This window comes from Enhydra lutris, unplaced genomic scaffold (assembly GCF_002288905.1).
Source record: "Enhydra lutris kenyoni isolate GAN:26980312 unplaced genomic scaffold, ASM228890v2 scaffoldscaffold14, whole genome shotgun sequence".
Classification (NCBI taxonomy): Eukaryota; Metazoa; Chordata; class Mammalia; order Carnivora; family Mustelidae; genus Enhydra; species Enhydra lutris.
This window is the reverse complement of record NW_019154098.1, coordinates 3,407,884-3,429,609: the sequence shown is the minus strand read 5'-3', so window position 1 is coordinate 3,429,609 and position 21,726 is coordinate 3,407,884. Positions and strand designations below refer to the sequence as shown.

Here is a 21,726-nt window from a genome sequence, read left to right as displayed (position 1 = left end):
GGGCTGGCTGGGACCAGATTATGTAGGACGTCACACTCCAAAGTCAGAAGCACATTTGTTTTCAAGAAAAAGCAGACATAACAGGATGAACTCAAGAAGGCAAGGCCCGTGGCGGGAGATCAGTACGTTCTTGCAGTGGTCCCCGGGCAGAGGCGGGGGGGGGGGGACACAGGACGTTTAGCAGAGCACAGATGGCACGGTAGGGAGCAGACGGAGCTTCAGCAGTCACAGAACAGTCCACTTCCGAGTGCTCAGTGGCCGCTCTCGTCCACGAGGAAGGAAAGGGAGAGAAGCAGTTCTGCAGGGGGGCTGCGGCATATCGGGGTCCCCATGGGGTGCACGTGAGCTGCTGTGGGGACTGCCAGGTGACAATGTCAGGAAGCCAGCTGAAAACAGAGCTGTGGACTTCACGAGCAGAAATAAAGACTCCAGGCTCAGCAGAGTTGGAATCGCGGGTCGGGAGCAGTTACAATCATCTCAAGAAGCCGGCAAGGACGGACAGCCGGAGCCAGGAATGTCGCTAGTCTGGAACACAGACAAAAGACAGAACCAGGACGGGCGAGTGCGGAGGGCGGAAGGGGCACCCACACCGGACGGGGCCTGTGAGTGGGATCCCGACCCGGAGAGGCACACGCAGCAGCCTGGCATGACCTTCGAGCCGGTGCCTTGATGAGAAACTTCGTGGATAAAAACAATTTTTCAGTCTGGTCCGATGAAAAAGCAGTCCTGCAAAAGCAGTATCATGAAAACATGTCTGGTGTTTTTGTTCTTCTAAAAGCATTTCAGGGTGAAACAGAACGCCGACCAAGCCGCCCAAAGTGTATCGCTGGATGAAGATTCACTGGACCCACCACTCGGCTCAGGCCTCGGGGTCCTGCCAGCCTCCCAGGGGCCCGCTGCTGGCCTCACGCCCGTCACAGAGTCCGCCCTCCCCTGAAGCTCACCCTGCCCTGACCTCACGGCAGGCAGTTCCAGGCTTTTCTCTTTTTTCTTAAGAGTGTATTTATTTATTTGACAGAGAGAGAGAGAACGCAGGCGGGGGAGCAGCAGGCGGAGGGAGAGGCAGGCTCCCCACTGAGCAGGGAGCCCGACACACGGCTCCATCCCAAAACCCGGGATCATGACCTGAAATGAGTCACCCAAGGCGCCCCATGATTTCATTTTTTTAATTAATTAACTCTTTCTTGAGAGACAGAGAGCACGCAAGCAGGGGCAGGCAGAGACTACAGACTCCCTGCTGAGCACAGAGCCCAACACGGGCTGAACTCAGGACCCCAAGCGAAATCAAGATTTGGCTGCTCAGCCGACTGAGCTGCCCCGGCGCCCCAACACCTCATAATTTCATGCTGTGATTTTTTTCAAGGCCCAGACTATAAGGTTTTTACCCAATCCCTCTTCTCTTACAACTGTTACCTCTTTTCTTCCACACAAGAATCCTACTTCAAGACCGGATGCGAGAATCAGACTGTCACAAAATCAATGACTCGCTCTTTTCCACATCAGTAATAGCTTCCCAATACCAATATTAACTCTATCAAAGGAATTACTGAAAGGAGTTTACAACTACTTTGGCAGACAGTGGCGTCGTCATCAAGGAGTAAGTTTTCTACCGTCTCCCCCCAGCACGCTGACTTAGACAATCACCCACCACCGAGAGGGCCTCTGCAGAGGTCCGGGAGTCCACGGGAGAAGAGGCCGCACCTACACCACGGAAGCCAAAGACTCCGCAGCTGGGCATGCAGAAGAGGCCCACGTCAGCCCTCCCGCCCCGCGGCACAGCCCAACGGGGAACGGCCAGCCCTCAGCCCGGGACTTCTCCCTCAGGGACGCGGAGAGCGTGGTAGCCTGCCCCTCGCTTCCTCAGCGCTGCAGGGTGGCGGCCAAGGAGGGCCATTGCTCCCGTGCACCATCCAGGAATGCTGAGGTCCCAAAAATCTCCTTCGAGTGTTTTTACTAAACCCAGGATAGGATGAGGATTGCACACAGCATTTCACTGTTGGATCTCTCTCTGGTCTCCTTTCATCTACATCCGTCCTCCCATCATCTACTCTCCAGAGCGGCTGGGAAGGTTAAGCAGAAAGAACCCAAGTCAAGCGGCCGGTCCGGGCTTATATGCGACACCTGACACCGCTCCATACACATTACCTCCCTGCCACATGCCTGCAGCCCACCCAGAACCCAGGGTCCCATCTGCAAGACGGCTATACTGACTGTCCTAAATTCTTAACGTGGCATCCGACTTCGGTAACCTGAGTCCATGCTGGGAAGGCAAACCGGGTCCGTGAGTGCTTGCCAGATGAAGGCTTCTGACCATGTCACACTGAGAGCCGCACGCAGGTCACCTCCCGGGCCCCAGAGGCCACCGGCACTGCAGTTACGGCTGTCTCCCGGCATGCCCACACAACGGCCTGTCTGGCGTTAGGCCAGCGTAGTCAGCACATGGTGTAACATCAGCTCTGCCATGCGACACGGTGACTCAACACCTCCACCCGCCACCCGGTGCCCGTCCACATCAGCGCACTTGGTGCCCTCTGCCCACCTCACCCGCTCAGGTGGCCACCAGTGTGTTCTCTGTATTTGAGAGTCTAGAGGAGTTTCTGTTTTCTTTTTTGTTTGTTTTGTTTCTTAAATTTTTGAATCCTTAGCCCAAACTACACAGACACGGCATCATCCACTCACCAGACTCTGGAAGGTCCTTGGGGGCCTCGGTGCCCACCTCCTCTCCTCTGTGAGACTCGCCCTGGTGGTGGACATGAAGACCCTGGGCCTCCAGTTCTACAGCTGGCCATGGAAACAACCATCGCCAGGAGAGAGGGCATCCAGCGAGCGACCCCACGTTCCGCATCACACTTGTGCTGTAGCTAACTGACGGGAAATCAGACCAGCCTTGCATTTACAAAACTCTTGGCGATGGTGATCCTACCCCCTCTGACGTGGTTTTATTTTACAGGACAGAAGAAGGTACTCTCAGACTACAAGTCCCGGACTACAATTCTGCTTTCATCTTGGAAGGGCAGAGCTCTGTAGCAAAAGGCAGAAACACGCACCACGACAAACACATGAACTCACAGAGCCACCGCAAGGCGGACAGGTACGGTTTGCCCCTGGAGCCCTCCTGTTGTGTCTCTCAGGGAGAGCAGCCACCGTTGGCGGCAGCCACGTCAGTGTCCCGTCCACACTCCCCACAGCCAGGTGGCTCGGCTGGACGTCTGCTTGCCCAGACACGGCCCTGGGACGAGAGCTAATCAAGCCCCCACCTCGGCAGGTGACAAGCACCATTTATTCTGCCAAACTCCTCTCTTGGGAAAAAGAAGTCAGAACCTCTGTCTGCAACCCTCCGTCTCCTTGCAGAAAAATGCAGGCTGGTGGCATCGGGCAGTTTATAAACAGCAAAAAATCCACCCAATCCAATACTCTTTAAGCCCTGGTATAATGTTAAATCCACCTGACATTTTCACAGTTTCTTATGTGTCCAACAGTAAATTTGCTCTTCTGCCTTTGTTAATAATACACACAAAAAAATGTTAATCAAATATTAGTATTATACAAAGAAGCTTGTTACGGTTAAACACTAGAGAGAGCACAGGGGAGCAAACTTCATGCCGAGTATTATGGACTGAATGTCTGTGTCCTCCCCAAATTCCCACGTTGAGGCCCTAACACCCAGGGTGCCAGTGCTCCGGGGCAGGAGGGGGAGGAGGGGCTCGCTCAGGCCTCCAGACCCGCAGTGCACACCAACTCTTCCTCCGTGGCACCCCGGATGGTGTGAATGGAGGCTGAAGAGGACAGGTGGGGTCCCGGTTGCCTGAAACTTCTCCTCTAGCGGAAGGAGGCAGATGGGCAGGAAAAACCAACACGACACTTGGAGGAACAAGTGCAGAGTTAGTAATGCAGGTGCCACAGAAGCGACGAGGGCCGGGGTGCTGGTCCAGCTGATGCAGTAGGAGCGGCCACCTGAACAGTTGGGGGTGGGGGTGCAGATTGTGGGGGAGAGAGATTGAGGTGAGGGCAGAGCCGGTACAGAGGCCCTCAGCCAGGACCACTGGGCACGCTCCAGGGACCAGGTGGCCCGCGTGGCTGAAGACGCCTCGGGGACGCAAGAGGGAAGACAACCGTCCCCGTCACGGGAACACGGAACCGTAACTAAGCTTTGCCTCTCGAGTTCAACGGGACAACCTCATCCCTGAGCACCCACGTACATGTGAGACCCTGACTGGAGAGAGAGGCCCATTCTCACAGAGAGACAGACAGACAGACATCTCGTCCCTGGAGATAACACCCACTTCATAACTGCCAGGCCTCTGGGCCTTGGTACCAGCTGATTCCTTGCAGGCCAAGGCCTGAGGGGCCTGTGCTTTTTCTTCATCCAGGAAGCTTTCTAGTTCAGGCCCAGGAACTGGTTCAGTCGCACAGAAATGCTGGGAGCCCCTACAGGACCTCACCAGGCAAAGGGAGCTGCATCTCGTCATGTCCCAGAGTCTTGGAGCACTCTAATCCCAGACTTATTATCCCCGCTGACCCTCTGGGCCACAGGAAGGTTGCAAGGACGGACTCTAGAGTCAGGCTGCCTGGATGCATAACCCAGTTCTGCCACTTCCTAGCTGTGTGACCTCTGAAAAATTACTCAACCTCTTTAGGCCTTAATTCCTCATTTCTAAGGTGGAGACATTAATAGCACCTACTTCCTAGGGTTGCTGTGAGGGTTAAGTGAGCTGATTTACGTGGTCTCTGAAATACCAGCTGCTACCATCACTGTCCTGCAGGAGACAGACCCTTCCTCATTATGCATCCTGGGCCCAAGAGCCCAGGCCAGTCCCTGCTTCATAGCACGAGGCAGTGAAATGTCATGTCATGCTACAGATAAGGGATGGGGGACAGACCATAACTAACATCTGTTGACCCCATACGAGGCTGCAGGTGGCATATAAGTCCTTGTGACATCCTGGAGATGTTCACAAGTATTTCATAAACTAGGAGACTAAGAGAAGTCAAGGTCACTCGCCCAAAGTTACACAGTAAGTTCTAACGGCAGAATCTGCTATCTCAAACCATAGCCTTCAACTGAATGCTTGCGGCCCCCAAAATACCCGTGTTGAAGCCCGAAACCCGAATGCGCCTATATTTGGAGACTGGACCTGTGAGGATGTAATAAAGGTTAAGTGAGGTCATGCGTGTGGGGCCCTAATCCAGCAGGGCTGCTGTCCTCACAAGAACAGGAGGCACCACAGGCTAGTGGCCGATCTCACATGGATCTTGCTCCAGCCGCCTGAGCTAATACACCCCATGATGCCTCTGACCGAACGTATGAACACATACGTCCACTCGCAATCTGACACAATTAATCCAGTAGATCTTACTCCTAATCGGCTAGTCCTAATGCTACAAGGAGTATAAATGCCTGTTTTCTCCAGACGCCACCTCCCTACAGAAACCACCAGCCTCGGAAGAAGTTTACCATCACGGCCAATTAGATCACAGCAGTTATACCTGAAGAAAAATGCAGTAATTCCACCAACTTAAGATGACCTCCTGGCACATGAGCACAGGATGGTAAAAAGTGTGAATGAAGAAATGATTTAGCTAGCAAGTACCTTTATTGCTTCCAGATCTATACAGGAACTCAGTGGGTGGACTAAGTGCCCGGGAGAAGGCTCAGGCAGCTCGAGTTAACGAATGGCAAGCAAGTGAGGAGGAGCGAGCCACAGGCACGGGGGGGGGCCACGACCTGCTGATTAAGACTGGGGGGCGCGGGGCGGGGGGCTTACCGTCACTGAGGTCTTGGAGGAGATTCTCCTGGCACGAGAAATCCAGCTTCACCTTGACGTTGACCACGAAAGTGGCCACCTTCCCCGGCTGCAGAGGAAACTGGGCAAGGGTTTCTTCCAGGCTCCAGCTCAAGAAGTCGCCGTACAATTTTTCTACAATGACGAGGACAGTGGTGGTCAGGATGGTGGGACTGAGGCAGGATGTGACTTACCAATCCCCCTGGGAAATCCTCACGCACCCCCAAAGCAAAGGAAAAGGCAAACCATTTACAATGTGAGAAATCCAAGTACCAAGAAAATTCCAGACTCATGGGTGGTACAAGGCAGTGGCTGCTGCCTGTGAACGAGGCGCGAGGGGCAGACCACCGAGCCTGGGGCCGGCTCGTCCCCACTCCTGCTGCGGGCTTCCTCTCACCAAAAAATCAACGCACCCTTTGCTCACATAAACGGAATAAACGGATTCGGAGGTAACAAGAATTTCCCCACGAGGACTGGCTCGGTTGTCCCCTTGAGGAGAAACAGATCCACGTCGAGTGGGAGAAGCACAGACAGTAGAGGACCCTCTTCAGGAAACGGATTCAAAACCAGAGCCTCGGGACTGGGAGCCACGCCCGGGACCCGCAGAGCCTGCAGGGGCCTCCGAGCTGCCCCGCAAATCCACCCCCGTCTCGGAGAGATCCGCACGGCGGAGTCAGCCCTGCGTCTGCTGCCTTTTCGTCTCTGACTGACTGGACAGATGGAGGGTGATGACTCCTTTACGCCAAGGGGTCTCCGTGTGGAAAGGGGGCGACAGCTCCCGCGTCACAGGGCTGTGGCACAGATTAAACGAAGCCGGGTGTGTGAAGCGCTGGAAAGCTAAGGGCGCTCATGCACTGCAGGACGGGAGGGAGACGGCAAGGAGGCAGCGCGGGGGTGGGGACCCCATTTGTGCTGTGTGGAAGCAGCTGTGTCACCTTCGAGCTCCCACGCCTGCCAGACGAGCCCAGCTTTGGGCCAGAAATCAAGGCCTGACACCAAGTGCTGCCTCTGCATCTGGTGGAACCAGGGGGCCCTGCACCGGCCTCACCACAGGTCCGGCCCCACCCTGAGCCCATGACTGGGTCCCCATCCCCCCCCCCTGCGCCCATGACTGGGTCCCATCCCCCCCACCCTGTGCCCATGACTGGGTCCCCCATCTCCCTCACCCCTCCAGTCCCTGCTGACCCTCAAACCGGCAGTTTCAGTTCCCACCAGCCACAGACTGACCAAAACAAGCGAACGACACCCTCCCGCAGGAACCAGGGGCACCCACCCCCTTGCGACTACACAGCCTGCCTCCCACAGCCCCTGGCCTCCCTCTGTTCCCGAGTGTAACCCCTACTTGGCCCTGGGTGCACGCGGTGTCCTCCTCCCCGGGCTGTATGTGTGATGAGTAAATTGCGTTATCGCTGTCAGGGGTCAGGGTCACGTGCTGGGCCCTTCCCAACACCCTGAGGTGAGGCCCTTTGCTCGCCGACCAGGTGCGAAGAGATCGTTCACCCAGGCCCCTCGGTCCACGAGAAGGCCCTGCCGTGGTCATCCGCTCAGGGCCCAGCTCCAAGGCTCTGTACTTCCCCTCCTCCCATAGACCCAGCAGGGCCTGAGGCGGGAGCACCTCACTGCTGCCCACCCACCCCCGCCCCGGCTTCCCTTTTCTACGGACCAGTTCTCGGTGCTACATGTCCTCTATTGGAATAAGGCAGCCAAGGCTTCGAGAGATTAAGCCACTCGTCGTTGAGAACCAGAGCACGCCGACAGTTCCGGACCCACCACACTCATCCCGCATGGAGGCAGCTCAAGGCAGACGCACACACGAAGTCCTGCTCCTCGGACCCAGAAGTCACCATGGAAGAAGCCAGCGGGAGACGGAGCACATGAGCACGCCCACGCTGAAGAACACAGGGCCGAGCCGCGCTGCAAACACAGTCCACACGCTGCGCTGGTCCTGGCACGGTCCCTCCGGAACCGGCCGCACACCCACCAGGCCGCAGGGCTTCTCCGGGGCCCTCGGAGAGCAGTGCTCCATGCAGGAGCAGATGGGGTGGTGTCCACGCGAGGCACTCAGAAGCCACATCATGCCCCCCTGCTCACGAGGGGCTCACAGCACACCCGGAATATGCCAGACCCTCTGCACATGCCGGTGTCTGGCCCAACTGCTGCCACAGCCCAGCGAAGTAGCGGCTATGATCCCCACAGGAAACCGAGAGGGCGGAGGTATGCGACCGCACTCCCGCAGCCGCGAGTACAAGACCAGGCCCACGACGGGCGCTCGGGAAGTACCAGTGACACCACAGCACCCCCGACGCTGCTAGCACACGCGGTGTCCAGAGGCCCCATACAGGCATGTTACCACCTGAATCAGAATGACCCAGGGAAAGATGGGGAGTCGGGAAAGGGATGATGACCGTAGGGCCCGTGGGCTTCTGGGACGTAGACTGACGACCACATGGGGCAGTGAGTCCCGACAGACCGGGACAGTGGGGGCCCTGCCCACAGCCACAGATGCGACACGCCAGAGAGACTGCCTTTCGGACGCAGCTGGGAAGGCAGGGAGAAGTCAGGCAGGTTAGAAAGAGGGAGCGGGAGGGGCACTGGGGGGCTCAGTTGGTTAAGTGTGGACTCTGGGTTTCAGCTCAGGTTCATGATCTCGGGGTCATGGGATGGAGACCCACCTCAGGCTCTGCGCTCAGCACGGAGTCTACTTGTGCCCCTCCCTCTGCCCCCTCCCCATCTGCATATGGGCGTATGCGCACTCACTCTCTCTCTAAAATAAATCAATAAATAAAATGTTTTTGTTAAAAGATTTATTTGACAGACAGAGATCACAAGTAGGCAGAGAGACAGGCAGAGAGAGAGAGGAGGAGGCAGGCTTCCTGCTGAGCAGGGAGCCCGATGCGGGGCTCGATCCCAGGACCCTGGGATCATGACCTGAGCCAAAGGCAGAGGCTTCACCCACTGAACCACCCAGGCACCACAATAAATAAAATCTTTAAAAGTCGGGGGGAACCTGTGCAGGTGACCCCCGACCTGTCCCGTCCATGCGCAGGTGCACGTGTGTGGGTGCACAGCCCCCCGCCGGCCCTGCCTTCCCCCTCCTGCCTTCGTCTGCACGGACTCTCCAGGTCTGCTGGGAAACACAGACTCAGCTTCACAAGCCGACCTGACCCCTGGTCTTTACGGCAGCCCCGAAAGTCACACCGCCCGCCGCCTGCGTTCTGGGGCTGGCACAGAACCGAAGCTAGTGCCTTGGCTCCAAACCACTGAGAGGACCAAACCGTCTCAAGAAACCCGTAGGTCACATTCTGTAAACATGCGCTAACCCAATTACTATATTCTTTGCCTCTATTTTCCAATCCAGTAAATTATTGCAGAATGGAAGGGATTTGAGATGCCAGGCTATAGGACACCAGGACAGAACGTCATTTGGGCCCTACCTGCTAGAAGGCCAGGCCCCGAGGTCCCCGGTCCTGAAGCGCACACTAACTTCTTTAAACAGCCTAGCCATCCTCTCCGGCAGGACTGGCCGGAGCGCCCACACCGACTAGGACCCGGAGGCAGATCCTAGCAGGTCTGTGTTTCAAAAACAGGTCTCCCCTGCATGGGCAGGAACCAGGTGAGAGCTCTGGGGTACATTCCCTGAGCCAGAGGACGGGGCCCAGACAGGACTGGAGTGCCTGGAGCCGTCTGGCCTCACCCTCCGAGCCCCAGGTAACCCCCGACACATGCTGCTCCCCCGCCGAGGTCTCCTGGCGCATTTTCCTACGTGGCCAATTCTGACTCATCCTTCACAGCCCGACCCTGAGGCTCCTTTGCTGGGATGCCCTTCCCATCCCACGCGCTGCCCTGGGCTCCGAAGCGCCCACCTCCGTTAGAACATCACCGCCTGCATCGAACAGCTCACTCCTCCACCGACTGCAAGGCGGGGACCAGACCCCTTGAAGCTCACCACTCCCGGGAGGGGCAGGGCACCAACCCAGCTACGAATGCCCAGTTTGGGAGAAAACTGCGTGGGTTCGACTCCTGGCTCTAGCTGGGCATCCCTAGGTAAGCCACCGAACTTGCACGTGCCTCAGTGTGCTCATCTATAAAATGAGTTGTCATGGAGAAGAAACGAGCTAACCAAAGTAAAGCAACCAGAACAAGGTCTCGCTTAGAAGCGGCCCCCACGCCGTGTCAGCTGTTCCTGCTGGGCCAGCCTCGCTCCCCTCCACGGAGCTGCGCACGGAGCAGGTTAAGTCGCAGGGAGGCTGCAGGCCTGCACTTGGCACTCAGTAAGTCCACAGCAGTGCCCGCGGCCATCAGCATCCTTCCCGCACAAGGAGTGGCACCGGGCACGTGGGGGCTGCTCAGGAAGCATTCGACGTGGAACGGACAAATGTATTCCAAGACATTTCAGATTTAGACTTAGAACAGATGGGGGGAAAGCAGATTACCAGAGTGAATGTACACTAGCATTTCGTGGCACAAAAATGTTCACATGGAAAAATACATAGGTATAGCCCACCTTACAGCTAACGTGGGTCCCCTCCGAGTACAGGGATCACAGTCGTTTCAAATTGCTTTTATTTTCTGAATTTTCTACAATGAGGTAATGTATTACACTTCCCTAAACATATACACACACACATGCTTACCTCTCAGTGTTGTGTCTAAATCCTCCGGGGACCCCCACTACCCCGGTGGAACATGGGGAGAAGCCCCGTGAACCCGGGGTCTGCAAGCGCACGCACGAGACTGAGCATGCTGACCGCCCCCCAGGACAGCGAGGCCGGGTTCTAAGCCAAGGCAGCTGCTTCTCCCAGGACCGCCTGTCAGGGCCCAGCGATAATGTGGATTGACGGCAAGGACAGCGATCGCCTGGGGCACGGGTGTGCCTGAGCCCCCAGACTCGATCCCCAGCCCGTCAACGTCTTGGAAGCAGCAGCGCTGCTGCTCCGTGCGAACCACGCAGTGCCCAGGAAGAACGGACCGGGCTTAGGAGAAGCCGGTCCGAGCTCCCGAGAGAAGCTCTGCCCCTGCTTTCCACTCGCTGTGCTGCTGGGCTCTGTGGGCAGCGATGGAGGAGTCCAGGGAACAAGACACATCTCTCCCTGGAGTCCCTTTATAAAAACAAGTGCCACCATCATCTCCTACGTGCTGTCTTCTAACCTCAGACTGCGGCTCTGTTACTGCCATGTTACGAAAGAGCCAACTAAAGCTCAGAGAGTTGCAACAACGTCCCCCTACTCAAACAGCTAGAGGTAAAAGAGCCAAGGTCAGGGCCAGGGCCTTTCCACTCCACGTTCTGCCTCTCGCTGCTCACCCGGAACAGGAACCAGCTTCACAAGCAGCGTGCAGGCTGCTCGCAACGGACACATCGCTAAGGCGATGGAGAGAGGACTCTGAAAGGAGATGATGGGAAATAAAACAGTCAAATGGTGAGCTTCAGGATCAGACCAATGGGAATCTGAGTCCCAGCACTGCCCCGGCGGCCCTCCTCCGTCGTCCCAAGATGCCTCGTCAGCAGGTAGAGACGACCCTGGGGTCAGCACCAACATACGCTGAGGCAGGCCGGCCTCGGCACGGCGGCCTGGCACACAGAGGCGGCCTGGGGAAACGACAGGGCGCCATGCTGCTGGCCTTCCCCTTCCATTCACCCGGGAACACTCACCACACAGCCTCTGAACGTCCCCAGGGCACCCACTGTGCTCTGCTCTGGGGAAAAGAGGTAAATCAGAAGGGCTCCCTGTGGCGCCCAGGGGGCTCAGCAGCTTATGCAGCCGCCTTCGGCTCAGGTCATGATCCCACGGTCCTGGGATTGGGCCCTGCATGGGGCTCCCTGCTCAGCGGGGAGTCTGCTTCCCCCTCTGCCCCTCCCCCTGCTCATTCTCTCTCTCTCACTCGCTCTCTCTCAAATGAATGAATAAAATCTTCAGAAGAAGGAGGAGGAGGAGAAGGAGAAGGAGGACAAGGGGAAGGAGAAGAGGAGGAGCTCCCTGCCTGTAAAGGGCACATGCCTGGGTGAGATCTCTGATTCCAGGAAGGAACAAGGTGGGGGGCAGAGGAGAAGCCCCCAGAAGCTCAGAGCAGGTGACAGATGACGTTCTTCGCAATCTGAAAATTTCGTAAAAGCCTATAATCCCATCACATACAGAACAAGTTCAAAACTGCCTTAATGCCCTGCCCAAGTCAGGGCGGCATCCAACTAAGCCGGGGCTCGCTGGCCTAGGAGGTAGAGGCGGGACGCACACGTGCTGAGGCCCCAGATCTGCAGGAAGGAACGGAGGCTCGCAGCCAGCAGCAGGCCAGTGCGGCAGGACTTCATCACCGGGGTGGGGGGCGGAACCGAAACTAAAACCTCCAATTGCAGCGCTCCTCTCAGCTGTTTGATGACTTTCCGTTTCTCAAAAGTGTTGCCGCTGAGACATCAACTGTGCTCAAATGAGCTGTGAGATGTGCTCAGGGCTCCCCGCGGTCCTGGCTGCAGAGCACGGAAGGCTAGCTGTGTCACAGGCGTCCGGAGGCAGCGGTATGTAAGAGAGACATGGAAGACACCATCAGCCGGGCTCTCAGCTGGGCTGCGGGGGGCACCCACAGACGCGCCCCCGAAGGAGGGTGGGGCGGGAAACGCACACCTGGTGTGAGCTCCCCACCATCCCACACACAGCACCCACAGGGCGGCTGACGGGGAACGAGCACGTCCACAAGGCAGGCACCGCACAACAACCTTCATATGCATGTATCCCTGAGCCCACAAAGTGACGCTCGCAACACGTCCTGCTATCGTCCCCTCAGGCCAGCTGCCCAAGGAAACCCAGGAGGGGGTGGAGCCAGGAGTCCACCTACCCCAAGACGCTGCCCTGTCTAGCCCCGACAACAAGCCCGTGAGACACGACCGCAGGTCAATTTCCAGAAATGCACCTTCGATATCTTTATTTGAGAGAGAAAGAGAGGGGGGCCAAGCAGGGACAGGGACAGAGGGAGAGACAGAATCGTGAGCGGCTCCGTGCACAGTGCGAGCCCAATGCAAGGCTCGATCCCACGACCCTGAGATCACGACCTGAGCCAAAGTCAAGAGTCAGACGCTCGACCCAGCGAGCCACCCAGGCGCCCCTCTTCCTCGTTTTCACTGCTGCATCAGCACTCCGGGTGTCTGGACGTCCTGGGGAAGCCCGGGCCCCACAGAAGAGGACATCGCAGCAGCTGGCAGCTACATGCTCTCACAGGGCAACACTGCTGGCCCCAAACAACCAACTGGGAATTTGATGTTCAAAAGTTCCCAAACTGGGGCGCCCAGGGGGCTTAGTCGGTTAAGCCTTTGCCTTCGGCTCAGGTCACGATCTCAGGATCCTGGGTTCAAGGCCCGGGCCAGGCTCCCTGCTCAGCACGGAGTCTGCTTCTCCCTCTGCCTCTGTCCCTCCCCCACCCCTGCTCATGCACTCTCTCTACCTCTCAAATAAATAAAATCTTTAAAAAAAGAAAAAAAGTTCCTAAACTGCAGGGCCAGACGCCCTAACTTCCTCTGCACTCCCCACCGTGCTGGCTCACTTCTCATCCCGCTCCCAGGAAGCTGAACATTTCAGGTCTTGTAACAGTGGCTACAAGGCACTCCACTTGGTCTTCCAATGAACGGGGCCTGTAAACGTCTCCACAACCGTGCCACAGGCTGAGCTGTTGGAGAAGGCCACTGCAGTCACGTCCACCAGGGACACAGAGCTGGAGGAGTTCCTGCCACTCACAACTTCCAGTGTCTTCCTAGGAGCACAGCAGCCGGTCCCCGCGCTGTGGTTCCTCGCTGCGGCAGAAAGGTGCTAAGCGCCCGCAACACTTGGTCCCACTCGGTGAACACGCCTGACGCCCACATTGAACCACGAGCCCTTCAGGACAGGATTCATGGGTCATTCATGGGCCCGGAAGGATGCGTGTGTAGCGACGTGATGTGAACGCCTGCTTGTTGGGGGACACAAAGCCAAGTGAAGTGAGTGTTGCTGTGACAGGGTGTGAGCAGGGCGGCGTACGGGAGGAGTGGCGTGACTCCGTCTGGGGGTCGGCAAAGCTTCCAGGAGGTGGTGTGAGGACTGGCATGTGAATGATGGAGGGGAGGCACCCGGGATACCTGACAGTTGGCAAAGCTGTGACTACATCCAACTGTGGCCACAGGGAGCCAGGCGACAAAGACCATAGAAGCACCCTCCTACACCCAGAGGACAGGCACTCGGAGCTGATTCCTGGGTGTCCCAGGGCCCCACACAATGGCCACCACATAGGCGTGCTCAGAAAAGGCTTGTTGAAGACCTGAGCAAACGGACAGACAACTGGGAGGCGGAGGGAACAAACGAGCACAGAGGACCAGTGGTAGGAAGAAAACTGAGAGCAGACCTTCCCACTGCCTCGCGGCCCACAGCACACGGGCTACCCTCTGCTTCCACCCACACCAGACCCGTGAAGACAGGGGTCACTGCTGTCCTGCTCCCCGAGCACAGCGGTGGAAAGAAAGAAGGTAAGCGGCAAGTCAGACGGGAGTTTCTCCAAATGCTGGGCTAAGAAACTGAGTACAAGAAAGCTACGTGGGGCGCCTGGTGGCTCAGTCATTAAGCATCTGCCTTCGGCTCAGGTCATGATGCCAGGGTCCTGGGATTGAGCCCCATGTCGGGCTCCCTGCCCGGTGGGAAGCCTGCCTTTCCCTCTCCCACTCCCCCTGCTTGTGTTCCCTCTCTCACTGTGTCTCTGTCAAATAAATAAAATCTTTAAAAAATAAAATAAAACTCTGTGGGGAGGGTAACTCTGACTGTAACTTTGGGTGGCACCTCAGCCAACTTGTCACAGAACCCTGGGGCCTGAGAATTGCACAGCTCACGGGTCCCTCTTTGAGATTAGGGACAGAGGAGCCAGTGACCCCTCAGTGTCCAAGCCCCACGTCCCAACCCACGTCTCCCCACCTCACCCTCCTGGCTTCATTCCCTGCGTCGCAGTGGGGCTGACGCGTGCGGACTCTGCTATCTGCTTTCCCGTTCTAAGTTGCTAGAGTTTTCACACGAGAACACGTTTGTTCATCCGTACTGCTCAATCTCACCATTCCAGGGAAATCTGAGAACAAGGAGAAAGCTACAACGGTTTCTGAAAGCCAAGAGGCCAGCCCGGGAAACTGAAACAGGGGGGCCGGTCTTCCTCACGTGGGGTGTGCGTCTGCTAATCTGCAGCGGGATTTAACAAATCCGACGCGCTGGCTTCCCGGGGCCTGGCAGACAGACGCGGACAATGGGGAGCAGAAGCCCCAGGTCATTCCCCCACGTAATGGGAAGGGAGCTGAGCGGTTTCTCAGCAGCAGCCACACGCCAGGCACCGTGCTGGGTGCACCAGGGGCTTCCCTGCTTGTTCCCGAACGACCACCGGAGAGAGGGACGGGGTCCCGGGGAGAGCTGGCACCAGAACACGCGTCCTCAAGTGGTCACACGGCTTGCTCGGACCAGGGGCTGGAAGCCAAGGCTGTCAGCCTGTCACCGGCTGAAGAGGGCCCGCACGGGACACCCTGCTCCGACAGAGCGAGGGAGCGAGGGCAAGAAGGAAGGGGAGGAAAACGACTCGGGAACCAGGGGACCCCGGGCTGGTTCCAAACACACAGGCCAAGGGCAGCACAGCTCAAGACACACTTGAACCCTGCCCCAGTCCATGCCCCACCCACAGCAGAGGGGTCCGTAAACTGGTTCCACGTCCTGCGTCCAGAAGCCGACGATCCCACGCTGTGAGCATTAGAAACAGTTCTCGCACTGCTTCCTTCTCTCGCGCCGGGGCCTGAGAGTGACACGTGCGAACAACGGCGAAACCCACGCACCGAGCAGCACCCACCCTCAGCGCACGTGACGCAGCGTTTAAGTCTGGGTAACGACACAGGGACACGCACGGCGACCAGAAGCCGCGGAGCCACTGCGGCGGGACTGAAAGCCGAGTAGCTTCCCTGTCAGGTTTCGTCCACTTTTACGCCTTAAAAATGCACCTTTCAGTTTCCCCCTTTCGTTACCGTGGTGCGACACGGACTATCCAGGGACATTTTTCAAAATCCTGTGCTCGAAAAATTAAAAACAGAATGACCGTAGGACCTAGCGATTCCACTTCTGCGTATTTATGGGAAGAAAACGAAAACACTAACTCAAAAACACGCAGGCCCGTCTGCGTTCGTGGCGGCATTACCACAGCAGCCAAGCCGCGGAGGCAGCCCGAGCGTCCCCGGCCGAGGCGCGGAGCCGGACGGCAGCTGAGCACCCGCGGCGGGAGACGGCGCGGCCGCCGGCAGAACGGAGTCCGCCGTTCGCAGCCCAGTGCGCGGAGCCGGAGGGAGCTGTGCTCAGTGAAATAGCCCGAGCAGAACTCAAACCGCCCGATCCACGTGCACGTGGGCTGTGAAAACTGAGGCGAATGGACAGAGCCCAGCAGAAATGCGTCACAAATACACAGAACTGCCAGGGGGGCCGGGGGACGGGCCGAGTACACCAAGGGCACGGAGAGGGCAAACTCCCAGTGATAAAATACATACGTCACAGGGATGTCACGGGCAGCATCGGGGATACAGCCGGTAACGCTGTCCCAGCTCTGCATGGTGACAGGTGGTAACCAGACCTGCCCTGATCATCGCATGATGCGCAAAAATATCGAAGCTCCGCCATATACCTGAAACTAAGATACTAGGCCAGTCGTTCCTAATCCAGTGTAAGAAATTCCCGGGTTTGAACTAAAAAAAAAAAAAAAAAACAAAAAAAACAAGACTGTGCCACAATATGCTGCAAAGAACAAAGAGATAAACGTGAATCAACCGCGTGGCCGGCACAGCCTCTAACTGTCCCCGGGGTTGAGTTTCAGGAACAACAGTCATCCCTTTAATGCCGCAGTTGAGCTTCACGCAGTCGAGTGAAACTGGTCATTTGGCGTCGACCGTGATCCAGGAAGTGGCCCTGCCGCCCGCTGACCTCCGACATCGGAGAACCGTTCCGACCTGCGTCTAACCGCGGAGACGCCGCACAACACACGTGGGAAAGGCAGGCAGTAGAGAATCCACCTCAGTGCGAACACGCACGAGCTTCTAGTTACGCCAACATGGAGTCATTGCTTTTGTCAAAAAAATTACAGTAGCAGAATGAAGATATTAAGGGGTATTTTTATGAACATAAGTATGTGAATATTGGGGTTTGTATACTCACACGTACCTTAGAAGATGGCTAAAAAGCAGATACAATCAATTCCCTTCACTCGGGCTTCGTTATGATGAAATCTATGCTTATTTCAGTGAAGGCGCAAGTTTTCATCTTTAACGACCTACAAGCAAACACCTGCTCACAGATGGGCTGTAGTTAAAATTTTCACGACGCTGACAGCCCTTGTCTGGCTGAATCCCAAATGCTTGTGTCCACGTCAGGTCTCATGATCACAGGGACACGCGCCCACCATCAGGGCCAACGTAGAGTTTGGACTCCTGAGGTCAGGACCCACATAGGTGTGTTTCACTATTAGTATCACTGATCTTACATACAAAAGGATTTTTAAAATGAGTTTGTAGGATTAAAACAAGACAGGAAAGCAAGGAAGATAAAGGAAGAGAAAAAACAGGAATGTTTCTTTATCTGAAGAAAAGGGTATTTATTCGAGGGGAGTCAGGACCTCTCCAAGACTCACGAGAGCCCCTGACAAGACTCTGGGTGCTTCTGGGGCATTAGGAGCAGGAGAAAAGAGAGCATGAGGCCTGCAGGGAGCCCCTGCACAGCCAAGGCCTGAAGCCCGCAGCCTCCGCAGATGGGACACGTCCGGAATGGTCGGTCTCCTTACAGCAAGCGTGAGCTACATACTCTCCTGCTCGGAATTGTCCCAAGAGCTTCCCACGTCCTGCATTCACCTTTCACTCTCGCGACAGCCCCGCACAGCGGGCACGCGCAGTCCTTCCTGACCTCCTACCGTGTGACAAGCTGTGCTGAACTCCTAGGCACCGGGGACACAACAGTAAAGTAATAGACCAGCTCTTACATGACAAGTACCTCAAGTGCCACCCGCCACCCACCTGGTGCGTGGTAAGCGCCACAAGGTAGAGGCCAGCATTACTGCTGAGGTGCAAAGTAGCTAACAGCAGCGCAAAGAAAGGAAGACTGAGCCCAGAGGAGGCGTTTGTTCCATGTGGGAGACGCCCGTGGGCAGATGCATAAGATGCCCACCCACAGATGAATGGGTACAGGAGATCGGGTCCATATACACAATGGAACACTACGCAGCCATCAAAAGACCTGAAATCTTGCCATTTGCAATGACACGGATGGAACTATAGGGCATTACGCTGAGTGAAATAAGTCAATCAGAGAAAGACAATTATCATATGGTCTCCCAAGAGGCAGGGCGGGGGTCATGGGGGGAAGGGAGGGAAAAAAATGAAACAAAATGGTATCAGGAGGGAGACAAACCATAAGAGACTCTAAATCTCACAAAACAAACCAAGGGCTGCTGGAGGTGAGGGCGGTGGGAGGGCTGGGGTGGCTGGTGATGGACATTGGGGAAGGTATGTGCTATGGTACGTGCTGTGAAGTGTGTAAGACTGATTCACAGACCTGTACCCCTGAGGCAAATATTCCATTATGTGTTATTAAAAAAAGAAGAAGAAGAAGAAGCTAAACTCATCGGGCTCATAAAGATCGTTCTCACATGGAAACAGATGTCGCCCATTGTCCCCACCACAAACCGGAAGAGCTCACCAAGCCTCTGCTGCCTTCCCCCACTCAAACGCCTCACTCCTGCACCTGTTCCCGTTTTAAGACATCGTTCCCTCTTCCCCTACATACGAGAACATCGATTAATGCCCACAGCTTTTTGGTACTGTAGAAGGTAAGTGACCAGAGTTACTCCCTTTGTATATGCTGGAAGCAGATTGTTTTTACTAACTTAACTCCACATGTAAACGTATGCAGCTTGCAGTGAGAACTTTTGAAGACTGGCAGCTTTCCTTTCTCGCTTGTAAACGCGCTGTTTGGAAGTGGACCTCCCACGCTCACCACTGTGCACTTGAGGCTCCCGGTCTAGTGATTGGGGTAAAGGTCCCAGAGTGGAGAGTGCGAGGCCCACAGTCCTCCAGAACCTGTTGTGCGGCCTCACACAAGTCTAACTGCGGGGGCATTCGCTGCCCCTACCCACACGGAGAGGGTACTAACACCGCCCATCCGCCCTAGAGCCGCCTGGAGGGGAAGATCTGCGAGGAAAGCGCCGCAGCAAGGCAGATGGTGAGATGTGGACAAGGCAGTCTGGGAACCGGGGTGAGGAGATGGCTGACAGTGCGTGCGACGTACCCACTGAGGAAGGCTTCACCCTGGTGTTCTGCCCAGTCCTCACGAGCGGTTCCAGTGGTCTACACCACAACCAGTCCACACTGACTGAAAGCCAACCCAATAAATACAGCCCTTCTGGCCACAAGCAGGGACTGGCTGGCAAGGGAGCCAGAGGACACACGCGCTTGTCAAAACTCATCAAATGATAATTTAAGATTTGTACATTTCACTGCAAATGTATTTTATCCAAAAAAAGCAAACCAACTTTGAACTCTAATTAGTGATGTGCACCAGAAGTCTTAGCAGGTAAAATGCACTGAAACCCGCACCCGACAATGAACTACCCTAACAAATACGACGGGTCAGTGAACAGAGAGGAGGCTGGACAGAGAGGGGATAAGTCCAATGCAGGGAAATGTTAATTACAGAGCTGAGACGGTGGCACACGGTGTCCACTGCGCAACTCCCCAGCTCCTCTGTGTGTCTCAACACTCTCCCAATAAAAGGCCAGAGAGGGACGGGACGGGTGATACAAAGAGTAAGTACCATGAGGGTTCAAAACACAACAACACCAAAGCCCAGGGAAGCCCAGACAGGAAGGCAAAAGCCAGACTGGAGACAGACAGCGCTCACCCAACGCAGAGCAGCTCAAGGTCTTTGCAGGAAGGAGGGGGTCCCAGCAGAGCAGCAGAGGCAGAAGCTCACATGGCCCAAAGCTGGGCATCTAAGAGGACCCAGGCAACTCATTACAAATATCAAAGTGATATCCACGCATCAAGTTTTCACCCCACTCACTCAGCAGGAGAACCGGGCAGACTCTTACAGGCCTGTTCTATCACTGAGAAAGCCCCTTCCCATCACCACCATCGGCAACCCCTCAGCACTAAGCACCGACCAGACACTAGGCCTGGAGGTCCAAGGGCCACCACGCTGGCCTCTGGGAGACTCACAGCTGCTCGGGGACAGAGAGCCTTCCCGGGACAACCACCACACATCGGGCACCTGGAGGCCCTCTGAGACAACAGAGGAGGGGACAGAGGAGGCCAGGGGACGAAGGGTTCTCAGGGTGACCACTAAGCAGTAAGCCAGCAGAGAAGTTCCCTGGGAATGAGCAGGTAAAGGGGCAGGAGTGGAAGTCCGCGAGCTGAGCTATAGAGAGAGAAGACGGTTTATCCTCAAGTGTAAAAGACAGCGCCCTAATGTCCAGGCACCTGAAATGAGATCCGAACGACCTCTGCGTTGGGAGCTGAAGGGGAGAGGTGGGCAAAGGGGAGGCTAAAGCACGGGGCAGAGGCCAGTCGCACAGGCCCCTGCAACCAGGGTCCAGGCCCACAGGAAGTTGTTCGAGGACTTCCAAAAGGGACAAACAGGAGGATTCCCGCTTCAGAAAGGAGCAGCAAGTTCCTAACCAACAGTGGACACACGATCACCACTCAGGTTTATCTGAGAAAACGAAAAGACGGTTTCCAGCTGCTAAGCGGTGACGGTGAGGGAAGGTATGGGACACGCTTCCCCGTTATGGGCTCTGGGATTATCCGTCATTCACCCGGAATCCCCAGGTTCCAACACCGACCACACCCTCAAAACAAGGATTAAATTCCAAATACCAGATGAAGGTATTTCGTGTCAGGGAGGCATTTCTTACCTAATCCCTATGTACCCGCTCCCAAAAATAGGGGAAAGACAGGATGAGCCTAAGGCAGGATCCAAAGCTTCCCACAGGCCGAGAGTAGACAAAGTTTCTTTAAATGAGACACAAAGGGCAAGGACCACAGAGGAAAACAGTGATTAATTAGGTGAACTGTATTACGATGAGTAACTTCCATTCACCCAAAGCACCACTAAGAGACCACAGAGGCAACCGCGCAGGAGACATTCACACTTCTTCCCAGCAAAGAGCTCATACTCAGAACACACACATCTTACAAGTCAGGAGTGATGGGGAGACACAGGGAGGCAACAGAGTGAGACAGAGAAGAACACCCAGTGGGAAAAAGGGACCAAAGCACTTGGATAAAACAGGATCTGAGTGTCCAAAACCATATGAAAGGTACTCAACTTCTCTGGTCATCAAACAAATGCAAACTAAAACCCCAGTGTTATATGGTGACACCCACCCGCCCCACCAGAATGACTACAAAGGCCAAGAATCAGTGTGGACCTGAGCAACCGGAGCTCTCACACAATGACAGAGTGTACGAGTGCAGCCCCTGTGGGAAAGTGTTCTGCTCTAAAGCTGAGTATACATACACCCCCCCCACCCAACATTCCACTCCTGGAGATACACGCGGTGGAAACATCTGCAGACACCCCCGAAAGCACGCACCAAAATACTCAAGAGCAGTGCTACTCTTAATAGTCCCAAGATGGAAACCACCCAAATGTGCTGAGTCATACAGTGTGGGGCCTTCACACAGTAGAGCCTCCCATTTGTTGCAACGTGAACAAATGGCGATGGCAGCAGGGGTGACAATGGTGGCAGCAATAAGGGTGACAGCGGTGCTGGTGACAACGTTGCTGGTGGTAGCAACAATGGTGATGGTGATGGTGATGATGGCAGTGGTGGTGGCGGTGGAGGTGGTGGAGGTAGTGATGGAGGTGATGGAGATAGTGGCGATGGTGGTGGTGGTGGTGGTGGAGGTAACTGTGGAGATAGTGGAGATGGTGGTGGT

The 21,726-nt window shown here is 55.9% G+C and overlaps 1 protein-coding gene across 2 annotated transcripts in view; it reads right to left on the bottom strand.

Moving 5' to 3' along the window:
• The window catches only part of LOC111146550 (trafficking protein particle complex 9), a 636,638-nt gene that overhangs the window by 447,733 nt on the left and 167,179 nt on the right, over window positions 1–21,726 (bottom strand). For both annotated transcript variants that reach the window (XM_022502135.1, XM_022502136.1), the window contains one exon: window positions 5,766–5,918. In XM_022502135.1, coding sequence (XP_022357843.1) covers window positions 5,766–5,918 — 153 coding nt within the window. The remainder of the gene's footprint in view (window positions 1–5,765; window positions 5,919–21,726) is intronic.